Source organism: Gymnogyps californianus, chromosome 11, assembly GCF_018139145.2.
Source record: "Gymnogyps californianus isolate 813 chromosome 11, ASM1813914v2, whole genome shotgun sequence".
NCBI classification, from domain to species: Eukaryota; Metazoa; Chordata; class Aves; order Accipitriformes; family Cathartidae; genus Gymnogyps; species Gymnogyps californianus.
The window spans coordinates 3,474,230-3,498,372 of NC_059481.1; the positions used below are offsets into that span (position 1 = coordinate 3,474,230).

At 40.0% G+C, this 24,143-nt stretch overlaps 1 protein-coding gene across 2 annotated transcripts in view; it reads left to right on the forward strand.

Annotated features, from left to right (window-relative positions):
• PEAK1 (pseudopodium enriched atypical kinase 1) overlaps positions 1 to 12,325 on the forward strand; it is a 125,160-nt gene extending 112,835 nt beyond the window's left edge. For both annotated transcript variants that reach the window (XM_050902952.1, XM_050902951.1), the window contains one exon: positions 5,165 to 12,325. In XM_050902952.1, the coding sequence (XP_050758909.1) occupies positions 5,165 to 6,322 (1,158 nt within the window). In that variant the 3' untranslated portion in view covers positions 6,323 to 12,325. The remainder of the gene's footprint in view (positions 1 to 5,164) is intronic.
• The last annotated feature ends 11,818 nt before the right edge of the window (positions 12,326 to 24,143 follow it).

The following is a 24,143-nucleotide window of genomic DNA, read 5'->3' on the forward strand; positions in this document are numbered from 1 at the left end:
TGAAACATTAAAATCTTGCTTCTTGGGGCGGGGGAGGAACTGAATGGCACAATATAAAGAAACCTGTCCTGTCCCTATAAACGTGACAGAAGTTTAGTTCATATGGATGCACTGAAGAAAAGATACATGATGACAGTACATTCCAGTGCAAAGGAAGATGGAAAATTTCTGTTCCTTCCTGCTCATATCTCTCCTTTTTTCTCATTGCTTTCTTGCATCATATGGAAGGGCTTTTTACCAACATTGCTTCATCTGTTGAACAACCAGCTCTTTATCAGCTTTAGAAATAAGGCGTGCCAAGCCCTTATCAACACCTTTCTTTCAGCTATTATCACATACTGTATCTTCATAGCTCAGCTGATTGTATTTCATTAGAGCAAATGGTAAATGACTGATTGATCCTACTTTCTGTTGGTGTTTTAGTCAAAGTATTTTCACCTTTTTCTTTTCCTGTGCCCAAAAATAGGAATTCAACATACTCTACATGTAAAAGGCAACAGGATTTCCTTTTTTTTTTTTTTGAGTAGATGACTGGAACAGACAAAAGCTTTAAAAATCATGCAAAGAAAACTGGGTTGTATATTTACTCACAGTTTTGACATAGCATTAACTGTCACAAACAGAAAAGAAGCTCTGTATCCACTCCTTCAGCAATTCATCACAAGCAGTCTAAAACACTTGCTAATGAGGCCATCAAATTTCACAATTTGTTCCCTAAATCTTTTCAAATGTAGGGAATGTATGCATTTTCAAATGTATGCATCTTTTGTTGCATAACTTACTGTAACTCAAACCATTTTGAAAATTTTAAATCTTGGTCATTCAGATGATAGTTTTAGGTGATAGTGGAGTTATTCCAATACAAAATGCTAGGCTGAGCATTATTACCCATTAATGGTATTAAACACTAGCATTCACTACTCTATTGCAAAATGGTAATATAAAATAGAGTTCTGAGTAGAAGCTGCAACTCAGAAAATGATAAAATAGTACAAGAAGTTTGTCAGTAAATAACATTTACATTCTATAAACTGTCTTTGAACAGAACAATAAGAAAACCTAGTTTGTCTCCACTGCTTTCAGTACATTTCCCCATTCTAATAAGATATTGCTAAATAGAATCTGAACTCTGCAATCTAAAACCCCAGGACTTATCTGGACTCATGCAGCTGTATTTCACAGCAAAAGTCTGAAGAGTAGCCAGACACTTACAGGAACATCAGATTACTGCAGGTCTGTCTTTTAGAAACTGTTTTATGAATTCAGACAGGTGTCCGATTTGTCATCACACTCCAGTTTTGGGGTGCTGCTTCTAGACAGCCTAGCTTTCCATTCCCCTTGTCAATTACAAAGTATCTAGTGTACAAATTTTAGTGTTTGTATAGTCAGCAATTTAATCAGCCTTAACCCAGCTGCCTCTTCCACTTCTCACTTCATGTTGTTTGTAAACAAAAAGCAAGAAGTAGAAAATACATCTCTAATCAGATCTCAGCTCTCTTGTCTTTGTAGATACTGCATGCGTGTTCATGTACCCATATACTTCCCTGTATTAAACAAGAGAAGTAAAAGTGCCCAAAAGCCATCACTATTGGGCATTTGTGGGATTAGAGATTTTTTTCTTCTTTATTGGTTATCTTCTTTAACAGCAGAATAAGGAGGGGAAAACTGTTTTCATGAATGCAGTCATTTTAGTAGTGATTTTAATTGTAATACTATTTAGTCTTTAATTTCTGTTTTCTTGATATAAAGAGAGGAGTCTGAAACAAACTCGTATTTAAGAACTGACATGGGGGAAGTTTGGCTCTGCTGTGGATTCAGACTTTAGAGTCGACACTGCTCTGAAGGTTTTCATGAACCACAGTAACAACAGTGTTAATAATGTGACTTGTTCACCCTGGGAAGGATCATTATATATAAAGCTCTGTTCTGCTTGATGCTGGAGAGGTCTTAACTGGAATACTGTATTCATTACAGGGTACCACTCTTCAGAAAGATGTAATAAATGGGGAGAATCCAGAAAAGAGCAACAAGAATCAGAGGGTTAGGAATAAAGATAGGAGGAACGAGGGCTGGTTATTTTTGAAAAGAAAACAATGAAGAGGGGAAAAGTTACGTTTTCCCATATGTAAAGGTGTAATGTTAAAGGATGGGAATCAGTATTTTTTAATATCAGCTAGGAGAAGGGCTATCAGTTTAATTTGAAGTAAAATAGACTTCGGATTGAATAGCAGGAAGAAAGAGAAAGGAGAAGATGAGAAGGACAACTCGCTTTTGGGGTGTTTTTAGTAGGTCGGAAAGGCATTTCGTAGGAATGATCCCGCTGGCAACATACAGATCAGATTCACCTTGCAGGCCAATTCGGCTGGCTCAGAGGAAAAGGGAATGGGTGCAAAGGCAGCGTACTCTGCCCTAATAGCTGAATGCCTTTTGGTGCAGATGTGCGTGGCCAGTCATTTCTAAATTAGAAGGAAGCACTACCACATCCACAGAGGCTTATGAAAGTGTGCTTTTGTACTATCACAATTCTAGGATTGGCAATATTTTCTAAAATGAGTGAACCAAGGCTGATTTTGAGGTGCAAAGCCTCTCTCCTATTATTTTAACTGAAATTCCAGTAATAAATTTGAGAGCCCTTTTCTGAAGTAAGTAGGAAAAACAGCCTGCCTAGGACTAAAATTAGAAACTAGGAATAAGTCTCGAGTCCTTTGCTTTTCTTTTTCTATAAGCAAGGAGAAATCCGTTTCATAAACTTTTAAAAAGGCCTTGTATTCACCAAATTGAGAAGTATTAATTGTTTTCAGAGCAAATACTCTGTGGATTACATATTCCAAATAGAATATCATTTTTAGCTGGCAGGTGGCCTTAGAAATCCTATGTGGGTAACATGAAATATAGTACAATAGCTAAGGACAAGTGCTTTTTTGCACTTTTCTTATCAGCAAGTAAGCTTGACCTTAAAATTAAACTCTTTCAGAATGAGTTTATATTTTGGATTAAGTCCGTTAAGTATTTTTAAAAACTAAAGGCTGGATTACAACACACAAAACCTTTTCTGCAGTTGGAATTGATTATCCCCATGGCTGGCTGTACAAGAAAAAGGCCATGGATTTGAAGGGCATAGAAGACAAAACTATTCTCATTTTCCTTAATAGCTGTTCTCCCAATCAGATTTGATACACGCTGGTAGGGTCTATCTAACACTTTTCTACTTCTCTCTTCTGTGCAGTATTAAGTATTTAATAAATCTGGGCACTTCAGTCTCCAAGACAATCAGCTGACACTTTCTTTTCATCTGTAATTCAAAGGTTACTGCTGTGTTTTTACTATTTGTTTAAACTTTTGTAACCTTTGAGAGAAGGGAGGGGGGACTTCCATTGATAACTCACTTCACCTCAACAGTATAAAATACATTTGAAAATTTAAATTGGCAAGAGCCACTGTACAAAGAGGGTAACTATCAACATTTCCAGAAAATGACTTTCCTCTCTTAAATAAAATTGACTAGAAAATGCATTTTTCAAATTTGCTTTGTTTCTGCATGGCAGGTATAAACAGGCAGTTTAAGCTATAGTGTATATAATACACAGGGAAATTTAAATGCTTTTGAAGTATGGAAATATGCACAGTATCAATGACAGGAGGATAATCAAAATAGTGTTACTACTTGTCTACTTTCATGATTATCTGACAATGCACTTTTCTGATCAACAAGCATAAAAGACTAAATCTCCCATTAAACTATATGTTTCTTAACCACATAAGCACATAAAAGATGAAAAACTTTTTTTTTTTTTAGTGAAATGTACGTTTGTAACTTACCCTACATAAGTTCCTGAGAAGGGGAAAAATGAGAAACGGGGAGAAAAGTCACCTTATGCTTATATTTAGGGCTAGTATGAGATCTGGGCTCCTTGGTTGTTGTGACTGTGTAGAACTAGTGCTGACTTTTACTAACCTTAGTTATCTGGCTTTCCTTGGCTTTCAGAGATGAGCTAATGGAAGCTGTAACTTCATCTGAAGAGAGATGTCTTCCTATTTTCTCTTCCTCTGAGCTTTGCAGTTAAGACCTGTTGGTGCATTATACCAACTGAATACTTAGGCTCTAACCTTGTAAAGATTAAAACATACACTTAACCTTACACGCTTTGAACGATCTCACTGAAGTCCGTAGAACTAAGGTTAATATGCAAAGGTCAACATGCCTGAGTCTTTGTTGGGCTGTAATTCTAATCAGTAAATGCCTTAGAACAGAGGTCCTAATAGAGGTTGTCCAGTGACTGTTGTAAGGGGGTTGGAGCTGCCAGTTGTTGTGGCAGTGCAAACCATTAATAAGGGTAATTATTATGGTGATAATGTACGTATCAACAAGATATTTCTGGACAGAAATTAAATACAGCTATATATGGCAAAATAAAAACATATACTTAGGATCTTAACAAATGATTGAAAGCAATTAAGGTACCATGTTCTCATGAGTTTCCATTCATCACCTGAGCCACAGCAAGTATGCTTGCCAACAGCCCCTGCCATGCACACATACACCCCTCACTGCAGACATGATGTTAGCTTGACACAGCTGCAGCTAGTAGATTTCAGTTTCCAATTACAGCAGGCAAGGAGCATGCATCCAGTCCCTTAACTCAGCTGACAGGTGGTAACTTGCTATGCCATGCTAACGCAGTCATGTGCAATCGTTTGATCATATCCTCAAATACTCTATGCAAGTTTCTTTGTATCTCCTATTGCTATTGATTATTTTTATCTTATTCAAGCTTCACACAAAGCTGAGAACAACACGAAATAAAATGATATGGATAAAGAAGTAATTGTAAAGTAAGCTTCACTGTGCATTTACCATATATCAGCTGCTATTCTGACTAGAAGTGCAACCTGCCTGAACTGTATTTTCCATTGAATAATATATGCACAGGGAATGCTGCCTGCACATATTGGTCTGCAGTTGCTTACTATCCAATGGAAACTGTTCATGTGCCTTAAGATAGTCTGCCAAGGTCAGTTCGGTAAAAAATTTTTCAGTGCTTGTGTTTAGGGCTAGACTGTGGATACCTATCAACAAAGTACATATTTAAAAAAAAAAAAAGGATATAGAATTTACAAATTTAAGAGTTATGTTGTGTCTGTTCTGTTTATTTTCTTCCCCCAGATTTGTAAGAGCAAAGCTAAGGAATCCCAGCAGTATTATCACAGCCTATCTATCCGGCAGAGTCTGGCTATCAACTTTAACATCCAGCAGGACTGTGGCCATTTCCTTGCTGAAGTGCCAGTTCGTCTCCTTCCATGGGAGGATGCCGATGCACCGGAGGTGGAAGAAGAAGAGCGGGAAGAGGAGGAGAAAGAGCCTGAGCAAAAGAACAGAGACACTCCTTCCAATACAGAGGCTTCACAGAAAGACAGCTCAAGCAACCAGGGGACCATCAGCAAGCCACGCAGCCGTGTTGTGGTCATCACGCGGGAGGTCCCATACTTAACAGTGGCCGACTTTGTGCGAGAATCTGCGCCCCGCCATGCAAAAAGCCCAGATTTATATGAGAGGCAGGTCTGTCTACTCCTTTTACAGCTGTGTTTGGGCCTGGAGCACCTGAAACCCTATCATATCACACACTGTGATCTGCGGTTAGAGAACCTGCTGCTGGTTCATTCCAGACCAGGAGGCAGCCCTCTGAGCCCTGAGTCCATGGAACCCAGTCCCAACACTGCTTGCCCAGCCAGATTAATAGTGAGCAATTTCTCCCAGGCCAAGCAGAAGAGTCATATGGTGGATCCTGAGGTCCTACGGGATCAGTCCCGCCTGGCTCCAGAAATCATCACTGCAACACAGTACAAAAAGTGTGATGAGTTCCAGACTGGCATCCTCATCTACGAAATGCTGCACTTACCCAATCCCTTTGATGAGAATCCAGAGCTGAAGGAGAAGGAGTATACTCGTGCTGATCTCCCCAAGATTCCTTGCCGTTCCCTCTACTCTCAAGGGCTGCAACAACTTGCCAGCTGCCTGCTGAATCCCAACCCTTCAGAGAGGATCCTGATATCAGAAGCCAAGGGAATCCTTCAGTGTTTGCTATGGGGTCCACGTGAGGACTTGTTCCATGCTCTAAGTACATCTTCCAACCCCTCGCGAAGAGATGCTGTACTTCAGAACTGGCTGGATATAAAAAGGACGCTGCTGATGATCAAGTTTGCAGAGAAGTCCTTGGACAGGGACTGTGGAGTTATTCTGGAAGACTGGCTTTGTTGTCAATATCTGGCTTTTGCCACTATAGACTCACTTCATCGCATTGTGAGAATCATGCAGCAGCACTAGTTTGTAGAGCCTGTTGCTTTTCATGAAGCACCCCCCACCTCCACCCCAGCCCTCACTCCAGCCTGCCCTAGGGCTCACACTTTGTACAAGTGTTAAAAAATAGCCTAGATATCAAAGCCAGCAACTCTGAGCAAATAGGTTCTAATTGGAGAAATTGCATCCTGTACCCAATACAACAGAAACTTTACTTTTTTTGTCAGGCCTGTTAGGGATTGATTATATAGACATGACTGCATTTGAATCAGACAGTATGTAACTTGATTAATATCTGGCTGAAAAGGAGAGCAAACTTTGATACCACTATTTCTACCACTGCAGTAAACAAATTGCCCTCCTCTTCTGGGTACTTTCTGTCATTTCTGTATGTAGCATTGGTTAGTAAATAGCAGTGACCATAAGCAGAGATGGATTAGTTGTAAATGTGAGATGAATGATCCACAATGCCACAGAACACTCATTTGCTTCCATTCCACATACCGCGCAAAATTTTGTCTCAGCTTAGTCCCCCACAAGCAGGCTGGACTCCTCTTTCCTTTGGTCTCAACCAAACAGATTCTGATCTTTCTCTTACACTTTACGCCTTCTTTTTTTCTTCCCCAGATGTGGTTATCCTGCTGACTGCGGTGTTAGTAGGCAGTAAGAATCTGTGTTCGGTCCTCTTCCCTCCTTCTCTGCCTCTGACTCACTGCCTACCCATATCCTTTCTAACCACGGATCCGTGATTTCAACAATGCTGCCTTAATCAGACCATTACCCTTAGCTTAAGACCTCTGCATTAAAAAGCAGAATATGCACACTTTGTCTATCCCATTTCCTACATGACATTCACCAGTCTGGACTGTTGATGTATTGTAGCTGTAACCACGTTTATACAAGAACAATACAACATATGGTGGGCAATTGAAATTCCCCTTCCATCGCAAAAGGCACTAAAGCCTGACTTGAAATGGATAGGACATACATAACCTTCTCTGACAATCACTGCTATGAATCGGGGATGAAAATAACAGCCACCTCTTCTGTTTTATTTTGGTCTGCTCTTGTCACTTGTGCCATATTGCAAAGTGGGACTGAAATTGGCTCTGCTGGTACATTGGCAGGAGATAGAAATGTTTAGAGCTTGTCGGTGTGTAGCTAACAGGCCACATGGAGACACTTTTACTGCAGACACAGTTCTCTGAAGGGTAAAAACAAGGGGGCAAAAACACTGTTGTTTAATTATTGAGGGAGCTGTTAAGTTTGGCAGCCACAACTAACAGTATTGTGATCCATTTTTCCACAGCGGTGTTTGGCTGCATATCTCGTCTGTTGTAACTAGTGTTTTCTAATGTTGCTATGGACAACACCCTAAAAATGGAATGTTGTCAGAATAGCTCAAAGAGCACTGCAGACAGAGTTTTGGACTAGAGCAGGAATTAGTAAGGATTAAAGAGACAGAATTTTTCAAAACTCAACCTGAAGGAGCTTTTCACTTTTAGAGGCCACTGCTGACTTCCTTCCCTGACCTAACAGCTGTTTCCTATGGAACCTCTGCAGTTGTACAGACGGTATCTTTGCTCAGCATTGCTAGGCTCTGAATTGTTTCCTGAATCGCTCTGAAGAATTGATCTGGATGCAGGGGAAAAAGTGATACCGACTATTCTGACCCGGGTGATGGAAAGCAGACAGCCCTAGTTATGAGCCTGTGCTTCTCTCCTATGGATCTATGTGCAATTCTTGTATGTATTTTTTAAAGCTGTACGTTACAGTGTTCACTTTACACACCAGCCTTTACCTGATGCTAGATCTGCAGCCCTTTCCTTTACTTTCCTGGCACATAAATGCACAGATATCCATGTGTTCTTTTTATGGATTGATGTTTCATTTTAATTGTTAAAACTGTGAGGAATCAATTCACTTCAGCCTTGAAACAAACAGCCACTTTATACAGCATATGCATGCTTGGACCAGATGCATGGAAACTGAATAAACAGTCCTGCAGGCTTAAAGTCAGCAAAACTAGCTCTGGATCCACACCATACATTTGGAGGGGTTGAAATGTCTATATTATTCTTCTCTGGCATCTATCAGAGCTAAGCTGAATAGTGTGTGGAAGCCTACATCAATTGTGCCGTAGTATAGACTGTCTTCGTGACCTTTCTAAAGATTTTTTTTGAAACTTCTGATTATTATTCTTTTGTTTGATTCACCTGTATCAGTGAAGGATCAGGCAAGGATAAGGATAATATATTTTAATGTGATATATATTTTTTCTTTCTCTTTTTGGCAAAAAGGTTAGGATGGCGGCATTGATGCAGAAAAAGAGGACAGTACATTAAAAGCCCAAGTGCAATGTATGTAGTTGAGGTACTTCCACTACATCAGGAAAGAAAGTTTCTACGCTACTGCTGAGCAGCTTGTAGAAGAACCTTTACAAAGAATCACACACACGTTCAATGCAGCCCTGCTTTATCTGGACACAGGAGGGCAATGCTCTCATAGCTTAAATACACCGAGCATAAGTCACTTGCATACTATCTACTAGCTATTAGTCACAATGAGCTACAAGTAGGGCTTCTTGTTCCCTGTGATCTGGTTTTGTGTTTGTTTCGTAGTGCGTGTGCGCACATAACTTCTCACCTAACTCATACAGGCCGTATGAGCAATTCTTGGACCACTTGCCATTGCAGTGGGCTCATTCCTTGAAGCCGGTAGGTGTTTCCGTGTTTAAGGACACATGTTCTCAGTGTCACTTTCATGTCAATATGCACATGCAAAGTTGAATTTTGAATGTTTTACAACCATACGTATTTAATGCAGCTGGTCCGAAGCCTTTGTATCTCTAGCTATCTAATTTCAGTTTGTATCTTTTGTGATGAACCAATACTCATTTTAGCTCTGCAGTATAATCAAGCATGGATAGATGTTCACTACCAATCTCTTTCTTGTGCAGCACTGGGTAAACTTTAGCAATTTGTAATGTTGTGTGGTTTTTTTCTTTAAAAAAGAAAGAATGGTCAAAGTAGTTGAACACAATCTGGCCGGAGCTATTCCTTGGGGAACTTGAGGCTGACTTTGCAGATATGCCCATAACTGATGATTGTAACTGTGTTTGTGGTGGTTCTCCATCCTGGCAACAGATTGTGCCACATAAATACACGAGAATGTATGCATTAAACTGATTGTAAACAAATCCTAAGAATGCTACAGCATAATTGCTAAGCAAAAGGAAAAAAACCCGCTCTGTTTGTAACTGGGATCCTGTGTATGACAGGAACAAAACCCCTGGCTGTGCATGTTATAACTTACTTGAATATGTGCACAGATCTTGAATTTTTTTTTTTAGCAATGTCGCACTTTCAGTTGAGCTCAAGAAATAGGAAGAGCTGCAAATCTAAGATAACAGTATTGACTGTAAATATATATTTTTCTATTAATAAAAGCTGTCATTCAAATATTTTTAACATGAACTCTAAAGATTTTTCCAGTGGAAACTAATTTCTGGAAAAATCAAATGCTTGTTTGAAGAATTATGATGAGTGGTTTCTGATCCTATTAGAGCCATTAAAAACCTCTCTAATGTTACAGAGAGCGCGCAGTGATTGGATTCACAATGTTTAGTGCCTTGTCAGAAAACTAAAATGTAGCTGGCCAGTTGGTGGAAATCTTATTCTTTTCATAATAGCCCTAGAAATAATACTGCCCACATTAAGATACAAAAGACTTTACAAAATTAAATGCTGTACTTTGTTTGATACTGAGTTGATCTATTCAATGAGATTTGGTTTTGGAGTTTACGTGAACGAGTTCCTTTAAGTTGCTTGTAGGACAGCATAAACCTGAAGTAACAAAATTGTGGGCTTTCAAATTTGGGATCTGCACAGGGAGAATAATAGTGGATAACAAGTCAATTGGTCTAGACTGACCACAGCATCAAAAGAAGCCTATTGCTTTGACAATCTACTGCAGACACTCAGCTTCTAGGAGATGGGGAATCTAATTAGTCTGGAAGAAGCGGTGAAGGTAAGATGCGCTGCTCCTGCTGTAGGTAGTGGATGTGCTGCACACCATACTCTGTGGTGTGAAATGCAAACCTCTGTTAAAACAGGAGTTCTAAAAAAACTACTCCTGAGATGTTATGGAAAATGGTTTTGTTTTGTATTTCTTAAATGGGAATTACTTATTCACTAATTATCTTTCAAACCTCAGATCTGATCCAGTCAATATGCATAACCAGGTGAATATAAAGAGAATCTATTAGTAAAAACTTGCCTACAAATTTTCAGGAATGAGGGAATCCAGAATTTTATTCTGGAGCCTCTGGAATGTCCAAATATAGAAGCCTGGTCTCACTTCAATATTCAGACATGATGAAATCAGTAACTCAAGCTAGGATATCATGTTGCTGGCCCACAGACAAGAATGCATGTAGCATTTACAGAAATGTTCCACCTTAAATCTTTTATGCTCCACATGTCCCAGCAGCACCCACAAGGTATGAATGGATCATCTTGACATTTTAACACAGGGGAATTCCCACATATTAGACAGAAAGATATATTATTTATATAAGTCACGTGTGTTAGGGTTCAGCTACGTGGAGAATTTATTCAGCAGCTTCACACTGTAGGTCCTTAACTTTAGCATATAAAAATAGTATTTGCTGCTGAAATAAAATGTATCTGTTTCTCAATTCTTGGCTGAGATGTCCCACTTAAATTAATTTTTTTTTGTTTGTAATAGTAATTAAATTCATATGTAAATATAAATTAAATAGTCCTGTTTATTTAAATCAATTGTAGCTTTTCTGAGGGATACAATGGAAACTGAATCAGACCTTTTAATGCACTTTCCTTTCCCCCGTTCCCGAAATAGGAATTAAGCTGTTTCTCTGTAGAAACAGTACATGACCATTATTCCCTGCATGACTAGGCCATCTGTTTTACTCTGATTTTGCAGAGGTAGTGTTGGTTCTGCTAAAACTCCTGTAAAACCTAGAGCACAATCAGAGCCCTTCAGTCCGTGTAGAGAGAGATATGATGATGATTTAGTTATGCAGTAAGATAACATCAAAGAAGTGCAGAACAGAATTCTAAATACCTCTATAAAAATACACCTGTGGAAATATTCTGTAAACAATCATCTGGATTCCAAACACTTCAAGGGAGGAATACACAAAAAATACTTTTCAAAAGAAATACTGAGGAGAAATTTCTTTAGGTCACCCTCAACTCCAAAAGGAGGAGCAAGTCTTTCCCACTGCTGTGTTGCAGAGAATTTCTAGTAGACGTTTGTATGGATTTTATTATTCACCTGGATGCAGTATTAGAAGGATGGTGATTTTGAATAGGTGTAGAATGTAATTTAAATAATTTCCTGTAAGTCTCCTTGCATTGGTGCTCCACTCAGCATTTAGTTGGAAACCACAGAATGCTTTCAGATCAAGCAGAGTTGCCAGTGAGAAATGAAATACTCAACCTACCTGTACATAAGCATTTTACCACTCTACAGAATTTGAGAATTTGGTTTGTACTTCAGACTATAAAGATTTTTTTTTTTCCCATAAATTCAAGGGGAAGATTTCAGGGATTTAGAAGAGGTTGGAACTTTTTTTATATGGAGGAAATATTTGTTCATTCATATACATACATATATATATATGAGTGCGTGGGGGCATGTTTTAATATATATGTATGTATATGAATTTTTGTATCCCAAAAGTATTCTTTGCCCCTTTTTGCTTGAAAATATATATATTATATATTGTATATATAATATATATTTAAGAGTGTATAAATTTGAATATAGTCATTTCATAAATAACATCTCTTCAAAATGACTCGAAACTTCTGTTTCTTTGTCCTTTGGCTTGTTGGTATTAGAAGGTTTTGCAGTTGAAATCCTTGGGTTTTTTTCTTTTAAAACTTAATTATGCTGAGCATTTAAGAATATGTTCTTGTTTTTAATAAAAGGGGGAATTTTATTTTTAAATTAGGGATTCCAAAATCAATGGACTTTTATAAATGGGATTTCTTTAAATCCCTTGAATAAGGGATTTTTTTTTTTTTTTTTTTTTTTTCAACTCCATTCTTGTGGGTAATTTGTATTTGGAATTCCTGGTTGCATTGCTTTATCTGGTGCTTCAAATTGATATTTACACATTTTTATATAAATAAGTATATAAACTTCAAGCCTGCCTTTGTGATCAGGGGCAGTTACACTCTGGTTTGCTGTGGTACTTTGCTGTGTACTCTGTGGCATTCATGTTACTGTGTAAATAAACTAGTTTTATTACACTCGAAATCAAACTTGCAGTTGTCTCATTTTTCTCTCTTCCTAGGCAATTAGATGAAAATGTGTATTTCTGAGGAAAATGCATGTGGTGAGTCCAGCAAAAGATTTTAATACCAGAATAGCTGGCTGGTTTGCAGCAGCAGCTAGTGTGCAAGCATGGCAGATGCAAACTTCGGTTGACAAGACTGATGTTCAGCACCTCCAGCCGTGCCACCACAGTGGCTGGGCATCCCAGCTGCAGGAATGGCCAGTGCTTGGAACATTGTGCCACCTCCCACCTCTGGTGTTTTCCCCAGAAGTCTCACCATGGCTGGCACTACTTCGGCTCCATCTGGACAAGTGGCAGCGGCAGCCCAAAAATAAACTGGCCACCAGCAGCTGCTGTTGATTGAACCAGTGTCTTGTAAGGCCTTCTTGGAGAGAAGTGACTTGACACATTAATGAAAACAGAGACAGACGCATGTCCGCACTGGGGTAACCATTATCACTAAAGGAGCTGAGCCAAAGTTAGCAATTTTCCTACTGTGGACAGGGCTTAAATGACCTGCTGTGAAGGAGTAAAATGAGTCTTAAGTCAAATTTTTATACGCTGTGACAAAGCAGGATGCCTCTAAGGCAGTCGTCTGCAGTGGAATTCATTTTATGTCTGATCCGTTACCTTGAAGCATACAGCCTGATGGAGGGTCTGTGAAAAACAGATGGGATAATATGCATCTTCCATGATCATGCAGACACACTTCAGTGGCAGCGAGATCAAACAGCTCAATTTTGTACCCAGATTTGATAGGCAGCAATGGTGGCTGCAGATGCTAATTTATTAGCATAGAACAGATGACACTGTATACATCGGAGCAATGCTGTGCTCCTGCATGACAATCACACTGCTCACAAATACTCTTTAAAAAAAAAACAACACAACCAAACTCAACCCCAAAAAAGCACCGAGGGCTCTATTCTTCCCACAGTTACAGTGGCTTTGCACAGGTATGTCATCAATTTCAATGTGATCAGAATTAGTCTAGAGTGTAACTACTACCGGCCTTTCACAGTTATTTGTTAGACACTGTTTGAAAGACTTTCAAAAACAGTTTAAGCTATTGTCCTCATCCTTTTTAAAAATACAAAGCTAACTGACTCCAGATGTGTCAGTAAATATGCCTGACATATTTTGGCTTTGCCAGAGTAATCCCTGTTCACTTCAACAAAGTGCCATGGACTTAGCTAAACAGAGTTAGATTATGCCATTTGTCAGTGGCAATCACCACTCTGGAGGGAAAAGGTATGCAAAAATAAACTGAAACCTTGTCAAGACATGATAATTATACTAGTTTAACTAAAATCTGCCTGAAATTAATTTAGTTATGTCAGTGCAAACTCTCTTGTGGGTGTCCTTAAGCGGTCGCAGTCTGGCATTCGCATTTCAGCTTGTGCCAGACATGAACGCAAGTGAAGCCAACAGATGCCTAGTTTCGGCTGATGCAAGAATGTCTGTATCAGGTTTTTCACCAACTCAGAAATTCACCTTATGGTAGACAGGCCCTAAGGATCTATGTTCCTCGACATGATAAACCTTTATTTTCTAGAAAATCTCCATGCATCACTTGAGCTCTGCAGGCTGCTGCTTTTGCCCAAGTTAGTGAGCTTCTATGCTGCCATATATGAATCACACCATCCTCCTTACCCAGCACTGGTTTTAACTGGAATCAGATAGAAGCAGCTAGCTCACAAGGCAAACTGTTCAAGTTAAACATTTGCCACAATCTATCCTCCAGAGAAAGGCTGTAGTTTCCTTTCAATTCTGAGCTAAGACTCATAGCTCTGTGGAGAAAGATACACATTAAAACACCACATTGGGCCTTCAAATCTACTGCACTTCACTTGGTACTGCTGCTGCTATCTGAGGAGGCCACACTAGAGCCTGGTGCTCAGTCCATCCACTTGGAAGATGGAGGCAGGCTGCTTGCTATCAGTTCAATACTTTCAAATGAGCACAAAAGTCATTGCCTGGCAAACGGGCACTTGGGGAGCCACTGGGAGGGCAGCTTGGAGACTGAAGCAGATCTGCGTGTATCAAATCAGAGAACTCAAAATTATAGTTATCAAACATGCATTTTCTATTAGCATCTCCTGCTCTCACCCCCTTGTTTTGCTGTCATTAAGGTATTATTTTTGTCGCATTGCAGCTGGCAGAGTCAGGACATGCACAGAAGTGGACACTGGAAGAAACTGACAGTCATTTAAGGTAAAGCCACAAAACTCTCTACTACATCTTATACTCCAAAAGGGGAAGGAATGGGAATGGGGAGGCTTAGTGCAAAGGTATTTACCAGTGTCTGTTCTTTTTGGTACCAGTCAGTAGCCCCCTGTTCAACAAACACGTAGAAAGCTGCTTTCTCAAACTGTTGCATGGTGTCTTACAGGTGCTGGGATGTGCCGTGTCACTGGTATCACCCAAAGCACCTGGCTTGGCACCCTGGGGTGGGGGAGAGCCCATACTCCCCTGCGCAGCACCATGCTGCCATTTAGAGACAGTACAGCCCCAGGGACAGCACCTGTGTGCAGCAGGGCAGGGAGCAGTTACAGATCTAATGTCAGATGCTAGGTTTTGCCTGATTTCATTGGAGTCTTAATGGTCCAGATTAACTGCACTGAACAGTAGAAGATTAACCTTAAAAAACATGAAATCCCTGCAGTTTATCTGTAAGAAGCAAGCTATTAACTTTGCACATCTCCAAAGTGCAAAAGGACATAAATGTTCTTCTAAAGAAAATGGAGAATTAAATCAAGATAATAAAATTCTCCTGGTTGCTACACAGGCACTAAATTTAAATCAAGTTACTGTTGGAAATGGGCCAGTAGTCTGCCCATGTACAGCCACTACCTCAACCATCAAAAGAGAAGGAACACCCCATAACCTGCGAGCCAGGCATGCAGCTTCTCTTGTCCGGGGAGAAAGTCTCCTTCCAAACTTTTGCCATTTATATTACTGGAAAAAAGGTTTATGCTCTGCCATACTAATACTCCAGCTTATGGATTTGTGTTTGTACGGAAGCTATTGCTAAAGCTGCGATCACAGGACATGAGGGTATGCTTCAGCTTCAAACAAGAAGGAGCAACAGGATGTCAGACGATGTTGTGGGATACCACATGACAAATTTTTTAATGCCATTAGTTATAAATGTTTTAATACCATCCACTGCTTCATAAAACTCAGACCTAGAGCTTCACTATCACTGACCCTTGTGCAGCAGTGAACCACTCAAATCATTTCCCTGTGGCATGAAGCATTTCTCCCCATGTGTATCATCACCTTGAAGGCTTCAACAACTCCTTCCACAGAAACTTCAGCACAGAGTCCTACTCTCTTCATTGTCATGAGTGAGACATTTTTTGTTTGTATGTTTTTGAGGTGATATGGCTTGAACTGAGGGACTAGGAGTAAGGGTATCAGCATTCTGTAGAAATGTCAGAACGTATTTCATCTCCAGCCCATCAGCACCCTATTTGCTTGTCCTGGGCAGACATCTCCATGCCTAGAGCCTTGAGTTTGAAAATTCTGGATGTTCACATTAGACTATTTAGTTTATTTTTTTATTAGGAATTAGTCTGTGTTCATCCAACTCAAAATTTCCTTTGTTTTTGTCTGCTTCTTCAAATAATTCAAATCCATCTGGAGTCTTTTACAACCTTCTGCAATTTATGCTAATCTTGAACAGATTTCACTTTGTGATTAATCACTTCTTCCTGCAAATCAGCAATTGGAAACATTGAACTAAGACTAGTTCTTGGACACAGTTGTCTGTCTTCTCTAAAGAATTTGTACTTGTTACAGAATTTTTGTTCCCTAACCATGATTAAAAGGGTTTCCTTTTTCTCCACTCACCAAAAGTAAAATAAAAATACAATGTCAGTTTTGTCCTGATCCTAAAGCACTTTACAAGGAGGGCATAATTCCTATGTCACAGATTCAGGAATTGATGCACAGCATGGCAAAGGAATCCGCTCAAGGACACAGCAAGCCATTTGAGGGGAAAAGTATGCAAGAATCCAGGGCCCATTCAACTAAACCATCTCCCACAGTATTTCTACTTACATGCTATTCACCACTGACTCACGACTGTCCACTATGACTTGGGAGCCTTCATCAATTAAATCTATCACAGAATGATTTTTATAGAATTATAAATTCATTTTGTCAATTTTAATAACAGTTGCTCGAACGAGAAAGTAACAAGATTACACAGCCTCTAAAAAGAAAGAAATTCAAAGCTATACCACTGCAGTAGCAGATCAAGCTGCTCTGACATCCATTTCAGCTCCAATATATATCTAGATTGAGACTAGTGTCCTCTACCACTTCACCATCCTCTTCTGTCTCCCGGTGCGGTGTCAATACCTCTGTTTTGCAGGAGACAACTCTGCCTTGGAGCACCTCTCCCACTGGGACCTGTTCCCGGGCATTGCTGAGCATTTCTTATGAGGAGATCATGGGGAATGAGCCTCATTAACATGAATAGGAGTTCCACGGTCAACTGCCTTGGCACACCATCAGAAATGTGTGTATCAGTCTGTGGGTTTCTTAAGTCCCAAATCTGCTACATTATTATGCTGATGACTTCAAGCAGTCTCTACTGCAAGCTTCAAAGGCCCTTGCGTGATTAGCACATACAGTTCATATTACTCCCCAGAGGAGCACGGTTCCTTCTGAGATGGTGTATGATACCTTTCATCACCATATCAGTGTAAAATACACTGAATGGAGCTTCAATGAGAGCACAGGGAACTTAAGCAGAGAGTAATCGCATATTTGAACATGTCAGGACACTGTGTAAACCTTTTTGCTATTGGGTAACTTGCAAAACAGCAAACTGTCAAGGCTCTTTCTTCTGCTTTAGTCAAAAAGCAGACTTTAACAGCTTGGGATCCCTCGTACTGTGCTGGGTATTGTTCCAATACTGATGTACTGGAAAAATGCCATCTGCTAAGCAGCAGACTATGGGCTCCATTCAGCCTGATCACTCAGGCATCGCGAGCAGTCACAGGGGAGACAGGTGGAAAATAACCAGTCCAAGTCTCCTCTGGAGCTACTGGCTGACCAGAAGGGCTGTCATTACAGCAGTATTGCAAATTTGCCGAGAAAAGATAGTGGACAATAAACTACCTACTTCAGATGCATTCCCAAGATGGTATTTGTAAGAAGACAAGAGAGATGCAGCACAGTCCCCTCAAAGTAAGTCCCTGTCAGCCTCTGTCAAGCACTGCCAGATCTGGCAGCCCTATAGCTGGCAGCTCTCAGTCTCCAGAGAACTGGGGACCTTGTGACCAAAGTCAGCCGGGGATGATCAGAGAACTGGCCAGTGAGCCTGACTGGTGACTTCCCCACGAGCTGGTATGAAGCAATTGCAAAGCTGCTCCACACTGCTCCGTGTACGACCTGGATTTAGCTGTGCATCAGAAGTTTTCTCGCTAGCCCTGACTTCTGCCCTGGCCCAGGACTCTGCCAGGTAGTACATTCTTCCCAGACAACGCACCAGACAACAAGGAGAGTGGCTTTCCCATAAAAAGGTTACTGGGCAGGCAAATGGTGTCCACCTACAATCAGAAAGAGAAGGTTGCAAATGATGCAGCCAGAGTTCAGTGGAGCTATGCCAGCTTATACCACTAAGCATCTAACCTATAAATCCCATTAGTAAGTTTAAATAAGTCTAAGAGGAAATGATGTTAGATTTACCACAGACCTCATTCTTTTTGGAGTTCTGTCAATACTCTCCCTACTGGGCTGAGCCTGTCGCCCACTGCTGACACCACTGGCTGTGCATCTTAGAGGCTTGCATCAATAACAGTCACTGGCAAAAATAACTTTTCCATAATATTTTCTTTAATGTGGTGTGTCTTTGTAAGGCTCTCTTCTCCTCTCTTCTCTTTTCCCTCTTTCTCTTTCTCTTTTTATTTTTTCTCCTTTGAGTCTTTTCCAAATTTTCCCTGTTAGTTATTAACTAAATGCCAACTCACTGTGCATTTGGTAATCAGATTATCTGCTAATACCTGCCTAAAGCAGTCAACATTGATTAAAAGAAAGGGTGGCCATTATGTTATTTTTAATACAAATGATTTAGGTCCTGAGGCTGAGATTGAATTAAAGGAGAGATCAAATTAATGAGGGATTGAATTAAATTAGAAACATCTGATTGCAATATTTCCCACATCTCCAAACTGCCAAAAGAAGACAGTGGTATGGCTGTGAATTTATGTTATCCCATGAAAAGGTATGAAGAACAGCTTGTTTGAACCGCATCTGGGAAGTGGGCCTTATCATGGATATAGTTAGATAAGTGCTCAAAATCTGCAGCAATTTTGAAAGTGGATATAACGTAATAGCAAAAGAATCTATCTGAATACTAGCCACAAGGTCACTGCTAATTTCTTATTTCACACAATGTAGGCTAGATTTCCGAAGCACTGTCTGTTCACCCACACCCTCCCACATACACATGTGTACATGGTCCCTACGATAGAGAACTGGAGACATGAGTGCACACAATCCCTGAAAACAAAGCTGTATGCCACATTTTGGATGCAGGCAAATTTAATACAGTCATCCAGTTATTAAGATTGCTTTTTAATAACTTTATCTTTCCACACTTCCCAAAGTGTCTTAATGAGGGGTATGATGTGAAAACACTTCACTGGTTTCTAATTTGGATGCATTTATTAGTTCTAAATAGCACTGGGAATGAAGATTTCAAGCTTGCTCTCTACAGGGAGCAATCAGTGGGCTCAGGACATTGTCTGGACTGAACTGAGCTCCTTGGTTTTAAAAGTGGTCTTTCTAATCCTACTTCTTATCCTACTAATCATCAACAATCCCATTGCTATTCCTGCCCTGAATCTGACTTTACCACAGAAGTGCTTGTGTTGCACTGCGTTTCAGTCATTTTAGTGAGATTCTAAACTGCTTTTGAGAAATGCTTTAACTGACTTCGATTGATTGTTTATTATCTCCCGATCATAAATGCTAATTACATAGCTGAGAAGATTGGGTTGTCTTTATTGCCATACTTTCACACAGAAATGTAGAAAATTAATTTTTTTATGATTTCAATGAATTTCCTTTGTACTTTGATCCAGTGAGTGCAGAGAAAAGATTATTCCTTCCAGCATGGTTAAATGTGAGAGCCTGCTTTACAAAAGCAATAAGCAAATCAAGAGAAAAATCTTGGCATCCTGAAGTTGTGACCTAATTCTATCCTTCACTGCATCTCCTCCTCTCTCCAAAACATCGTAAGTTCAACATAGCTGCCCTTATACAGAACAGTTCTCTCTACTCAAACAGGTCACTTAAAGAATAAAGGCCATAACTGCACATAACCCTCTGAAACACAAAACAGCCATAGTGCTTACAGGAGCAGTGCATGGCTGGGCTCTGGAATGCCTTACATCTCTGGAAAAGGCCTTCCTTGTGGTAAATGCAGCTGTGTTTTACATCAAAGACAGAATGACTTTTCGCTGTTGATTTGAAAAATCAATTGCAATTACAGTCAGGAAAAATGCCCAAGTTCAATGTGCAACTCACTGGACTCCAGACTCAGAGAATCCCCCTGCATACGGCAGATCTCTGGCTTGGCAGGAGTTCGCATGCACAAGGAGGCTCCATTTTGGATGGAGATGTGCATTTTACAAAGGTGCATCTTTTGTCTGTGGAGGTCTGACTGTAAATTAAGATAGCTCCACTGAAGGCCACAGAGCTATGCTGATTCAAAACATCTCAGAGTCCTGTTTATAGCATGCAGATGAAAGATATGAAAGGAGCAGCTGTAACATATTCTTACATATGTGCTCAGTGTGTCAGATGGTAAAACAGCATGGCCATGAGCCTAGGAACCCTTAGACAGTTAAATGACTTAACTATAAAACCTCAGATGTTAGAAGCTCTTAAAAAAAAGGCAGCAGATCCCTGGCAAAGCTATCCTATGGTGGGACCCACAGTTGGAGGTACCAAGGTTCAGTGGCTAGCCACCCTGCAACCATTTGCCTCAGCAACTATACCACACAAAGGGTATGAAATGCAACCTGACCAGGCTGGCACTGCGTTCCTTACAGGGTCAGTAAACTGCATCTGTCCTCAGCACCAACCTGCAACTTTCCATTAGGTGTGGGTAAAAGGAGATGCTTGTTACCCTCAAGAAAAGAGCAACAGGATTCCTGTCCCTTTGTACCACTCAGGTTATTGGGAGTATTAGTACTCTAACTGTCAACAAGAGAAAAGAGAACAAAAGTTTATTGGACAAACCCAGCATGGTCAGGACTATCCTTGTAAGTATATTTCAAAGGGACTGTGTTATTACAGTTAGGAATTTCCAAATTCCGTCTTTTGCCTTTGTTTTCACGGGGTTTTATTGTTGCTTTTTTAACCAAAATTAATCAATAACAGTAGTCTAGCACATGTTCTCCCTATTGCTTATATATAAATATATTTTAGAAGCCTACACTAATATAGGCCGTGTTTTTCACTACGGAGAAGTTCCCAAGGGATTAAACCAACAAAAAATGAAGATGAAAATATGAGCTTTCAAATGATGAAATACAGATTTACTCAATGGTTTACAGAGCTACTGGCTTCTGTATTTACAATGCGGTTCACCCCTTATAGAATTAAATCTCTGTATAAAGCTATATTTTAACATTCAGCAAGTTCTCTACCATTCTGTCGTGGTTCAACCCCAGCTGGCAACTAAGCACCACACAGCCGCTCACTCACTGCCCCCACCCAGTGGGATGGAGGAGAGAATCGGAAAAAAAAAAACCCCTCATGGGCTGAAATGAAGACAGTTTAATAGGACACAAAGGAAGAAAAATAATAATAATGATAATAATAACATGACAATAATAATACTAAAAGAATTAGACTATAGAAGTGACGCACAATGCAATTGCTCACCACTCGCCAACCAATGCCCAGTTAGTTCCCGAGCAGCGATCTGCCCCTCCCAGCCAACTCCCCCCAGTTTATATACTGGGCATGACATCATATGGTATGGAATATTCCTTTGGCCAGTTTGGGTCAGCTGTCCTGGCTGTGTCCCCTCCCAGCTTCTTGTGCCCCTCCAGCCTTCTTGCTGGCTGGGCATGAGAAGCTGAAAAATCCTTGACTTAGTATAAACACTACTTAGCAACAACTAAAAACATCAGCGTGTTACCAACATTATTCTCCTACTAAATCCAAAACACAGCATTATACCAGCTACTAGGAAGAAAATTAACTCTATGCCAGCCGAAACCAAGACACCTTCCAAAATATCCTCACGGCCTCCTTGCAGGCTTCACAGCCATGCAAGTTGACATACACGTCATGCCAGGTTGTTTCATTAGAAAGCAAAGGACTTTGGACACTGTGGGAGGGAGATTTTATACAATGCAATATCATTGGCAAATGTGTGATCTCTAATCCTCATCCTTCCCTTACTGCTAAAATAGATACACCTGTCTGCTTCAGCAGAACAGGTCGTCAGATAAACTGCTGGCACTCTACTATTTCTCACCTACAATATTGACTGATTTTGTAACCAGCTCAGTCCACTGTGCCAAATTATAAGAAACTGTTCTCTAAAAAGCTGCTACATGAAAAAAATGAAATAAGCCTTAGTAACAGCATTTCATTCCCGCAGCATTTGTGTGATTACTGCTGGAGGAAGAACTTCATATGCTGTATCTAGACATAGACACATGACGTTTTTGCTAAGTTCATGGGCTATTCTACTGAAACAAAGGAGATATATATTTTCTTTAGTGGTAAGGAAACTCATGTAAGTGATTCAGAGATCCACAGCTGCTGAGGTGATTGCCTGAGATGTGTGGGATATAGAGGATTTATGGGTTAAAAACATGATATTCCAGTCAATTATCTTGGGTTTAAGATGAAATAGAACTGTACTAAAATCAATGGTACTATGGTGTAATGCATTGGAGAATTAAGCTCCGAATCTTTTTACCTGCTCTTTGCTTACAGGAAAACTAAAACCTCTTGGAGTCTAACTGTTTCTGTGACAAGACTGCTCAAAATCCATGTATCCACAAACAGTTAAGGCACCCAAGGATGATGCTTACAAATGGATCACCCAGTTTATTGGTTTTGTGGAAGTAAACAACAACCACCACCCTACACCATCCACACCCTACAGCAAAGTGGCAATCTAGACAGATTTCTCCTGTGTTTGTTCTGTAGCAAAGTGAATGTGGCATTATACGGGACAGCTGCAAAACAGAGGACAGACTGGAACAGTGGGCAGCAGAAGTGACTGAACTGCTGTCTCAGCCAGGCAGGAAGACGGGCAGCCAAGAAAGGCTAGGTGCCAGATAATGATCTATGTGCTTGCTGACTACTACCAAGACTGGGACTGTAAACAGTGAGCTTTGCCTGTGGAGCCCTTCCCAGATAAAAGGAAAGCATGCCTATATAGTAAGACATGAGGAGGAGGCCACAAGCACCAGCAAATCCTCCTGCTCCTCTGCACAAATAACAATGACAACAGCCAAAGCCTGGAAATAGGAATGAAAGCATATTTCTGCATTTGTGAGGAAGTTGTATCTGGCAGTGAGAACATAAGGAGCAGGTCTACTGAGGGATATCGACTGACTCACTGTCTACGATGTGGCAAGGTACATAAATCCCTGCTTTGGGATCCTGCTGTGCAGAAGTCACCAGATGGTGCTGTACATACAGACTTGAAAGTTCTTTATCTTAACGTGGGAACATGTATGGTCTTTGAGGAAATACATTGTTCTTGTTATTTTTGTGAAGCCTTTCCTTTAAAGTTTCATTTGCATCTTACTCTTTCCATCTCAAATCACATCTTGGTTAAGCTGTTTATTCAGAACAGTCTTGGTGTAGGGATTTTTGAAAAGGAATTTACAAGCATGACATTTGCACCCAGGTCTGCAGAAAGTATGGGAAATATGGGAGAAATGCATAAGCTGCACTAAGAAAACACTTAGTCATATAATTTTTGTATCACTTATTTTTCCTGCCATGGCAAATACATATGCAAAGCCTGAAAATCTTCTGCCTCACAGTGGATATGTGACATCAGTCCATAAAACTGGCACCATGTAATAAAATAAATCTTTTGAGGATGTGGTGAGGATTAAATAATACTAGTAAGGTAGGAGGCTTTTCAGATTAAAATAACTACAGCATAGCATAGCATTCTTATCTATTATTAATATAATGCCAATTGTATCCATCTCCTACCCATCTTCCCTCTGAAATGCTATAACCATCCTGTTTCAACTAAACAATAATTTTAAGACAATCAGCAGAAATATTCAGAATATGGATTCCTCTTTTTCTCCTTCACCACCCTTTAAAAAAGGGTTCATGTCATTAAAATATATATTAGAAGTCACATGCACTACGGCTTTGAATATCAGGACAACAGAAATTTATTAGAGCACCGATTTGATCGTCTCCTTGAAATTTTGAGAAATGTCCAGTAGATGGCAGCAAATAGCACTCCAGGGAGTAAGATCCCCTCAAGGTGAAAGCCTGCGA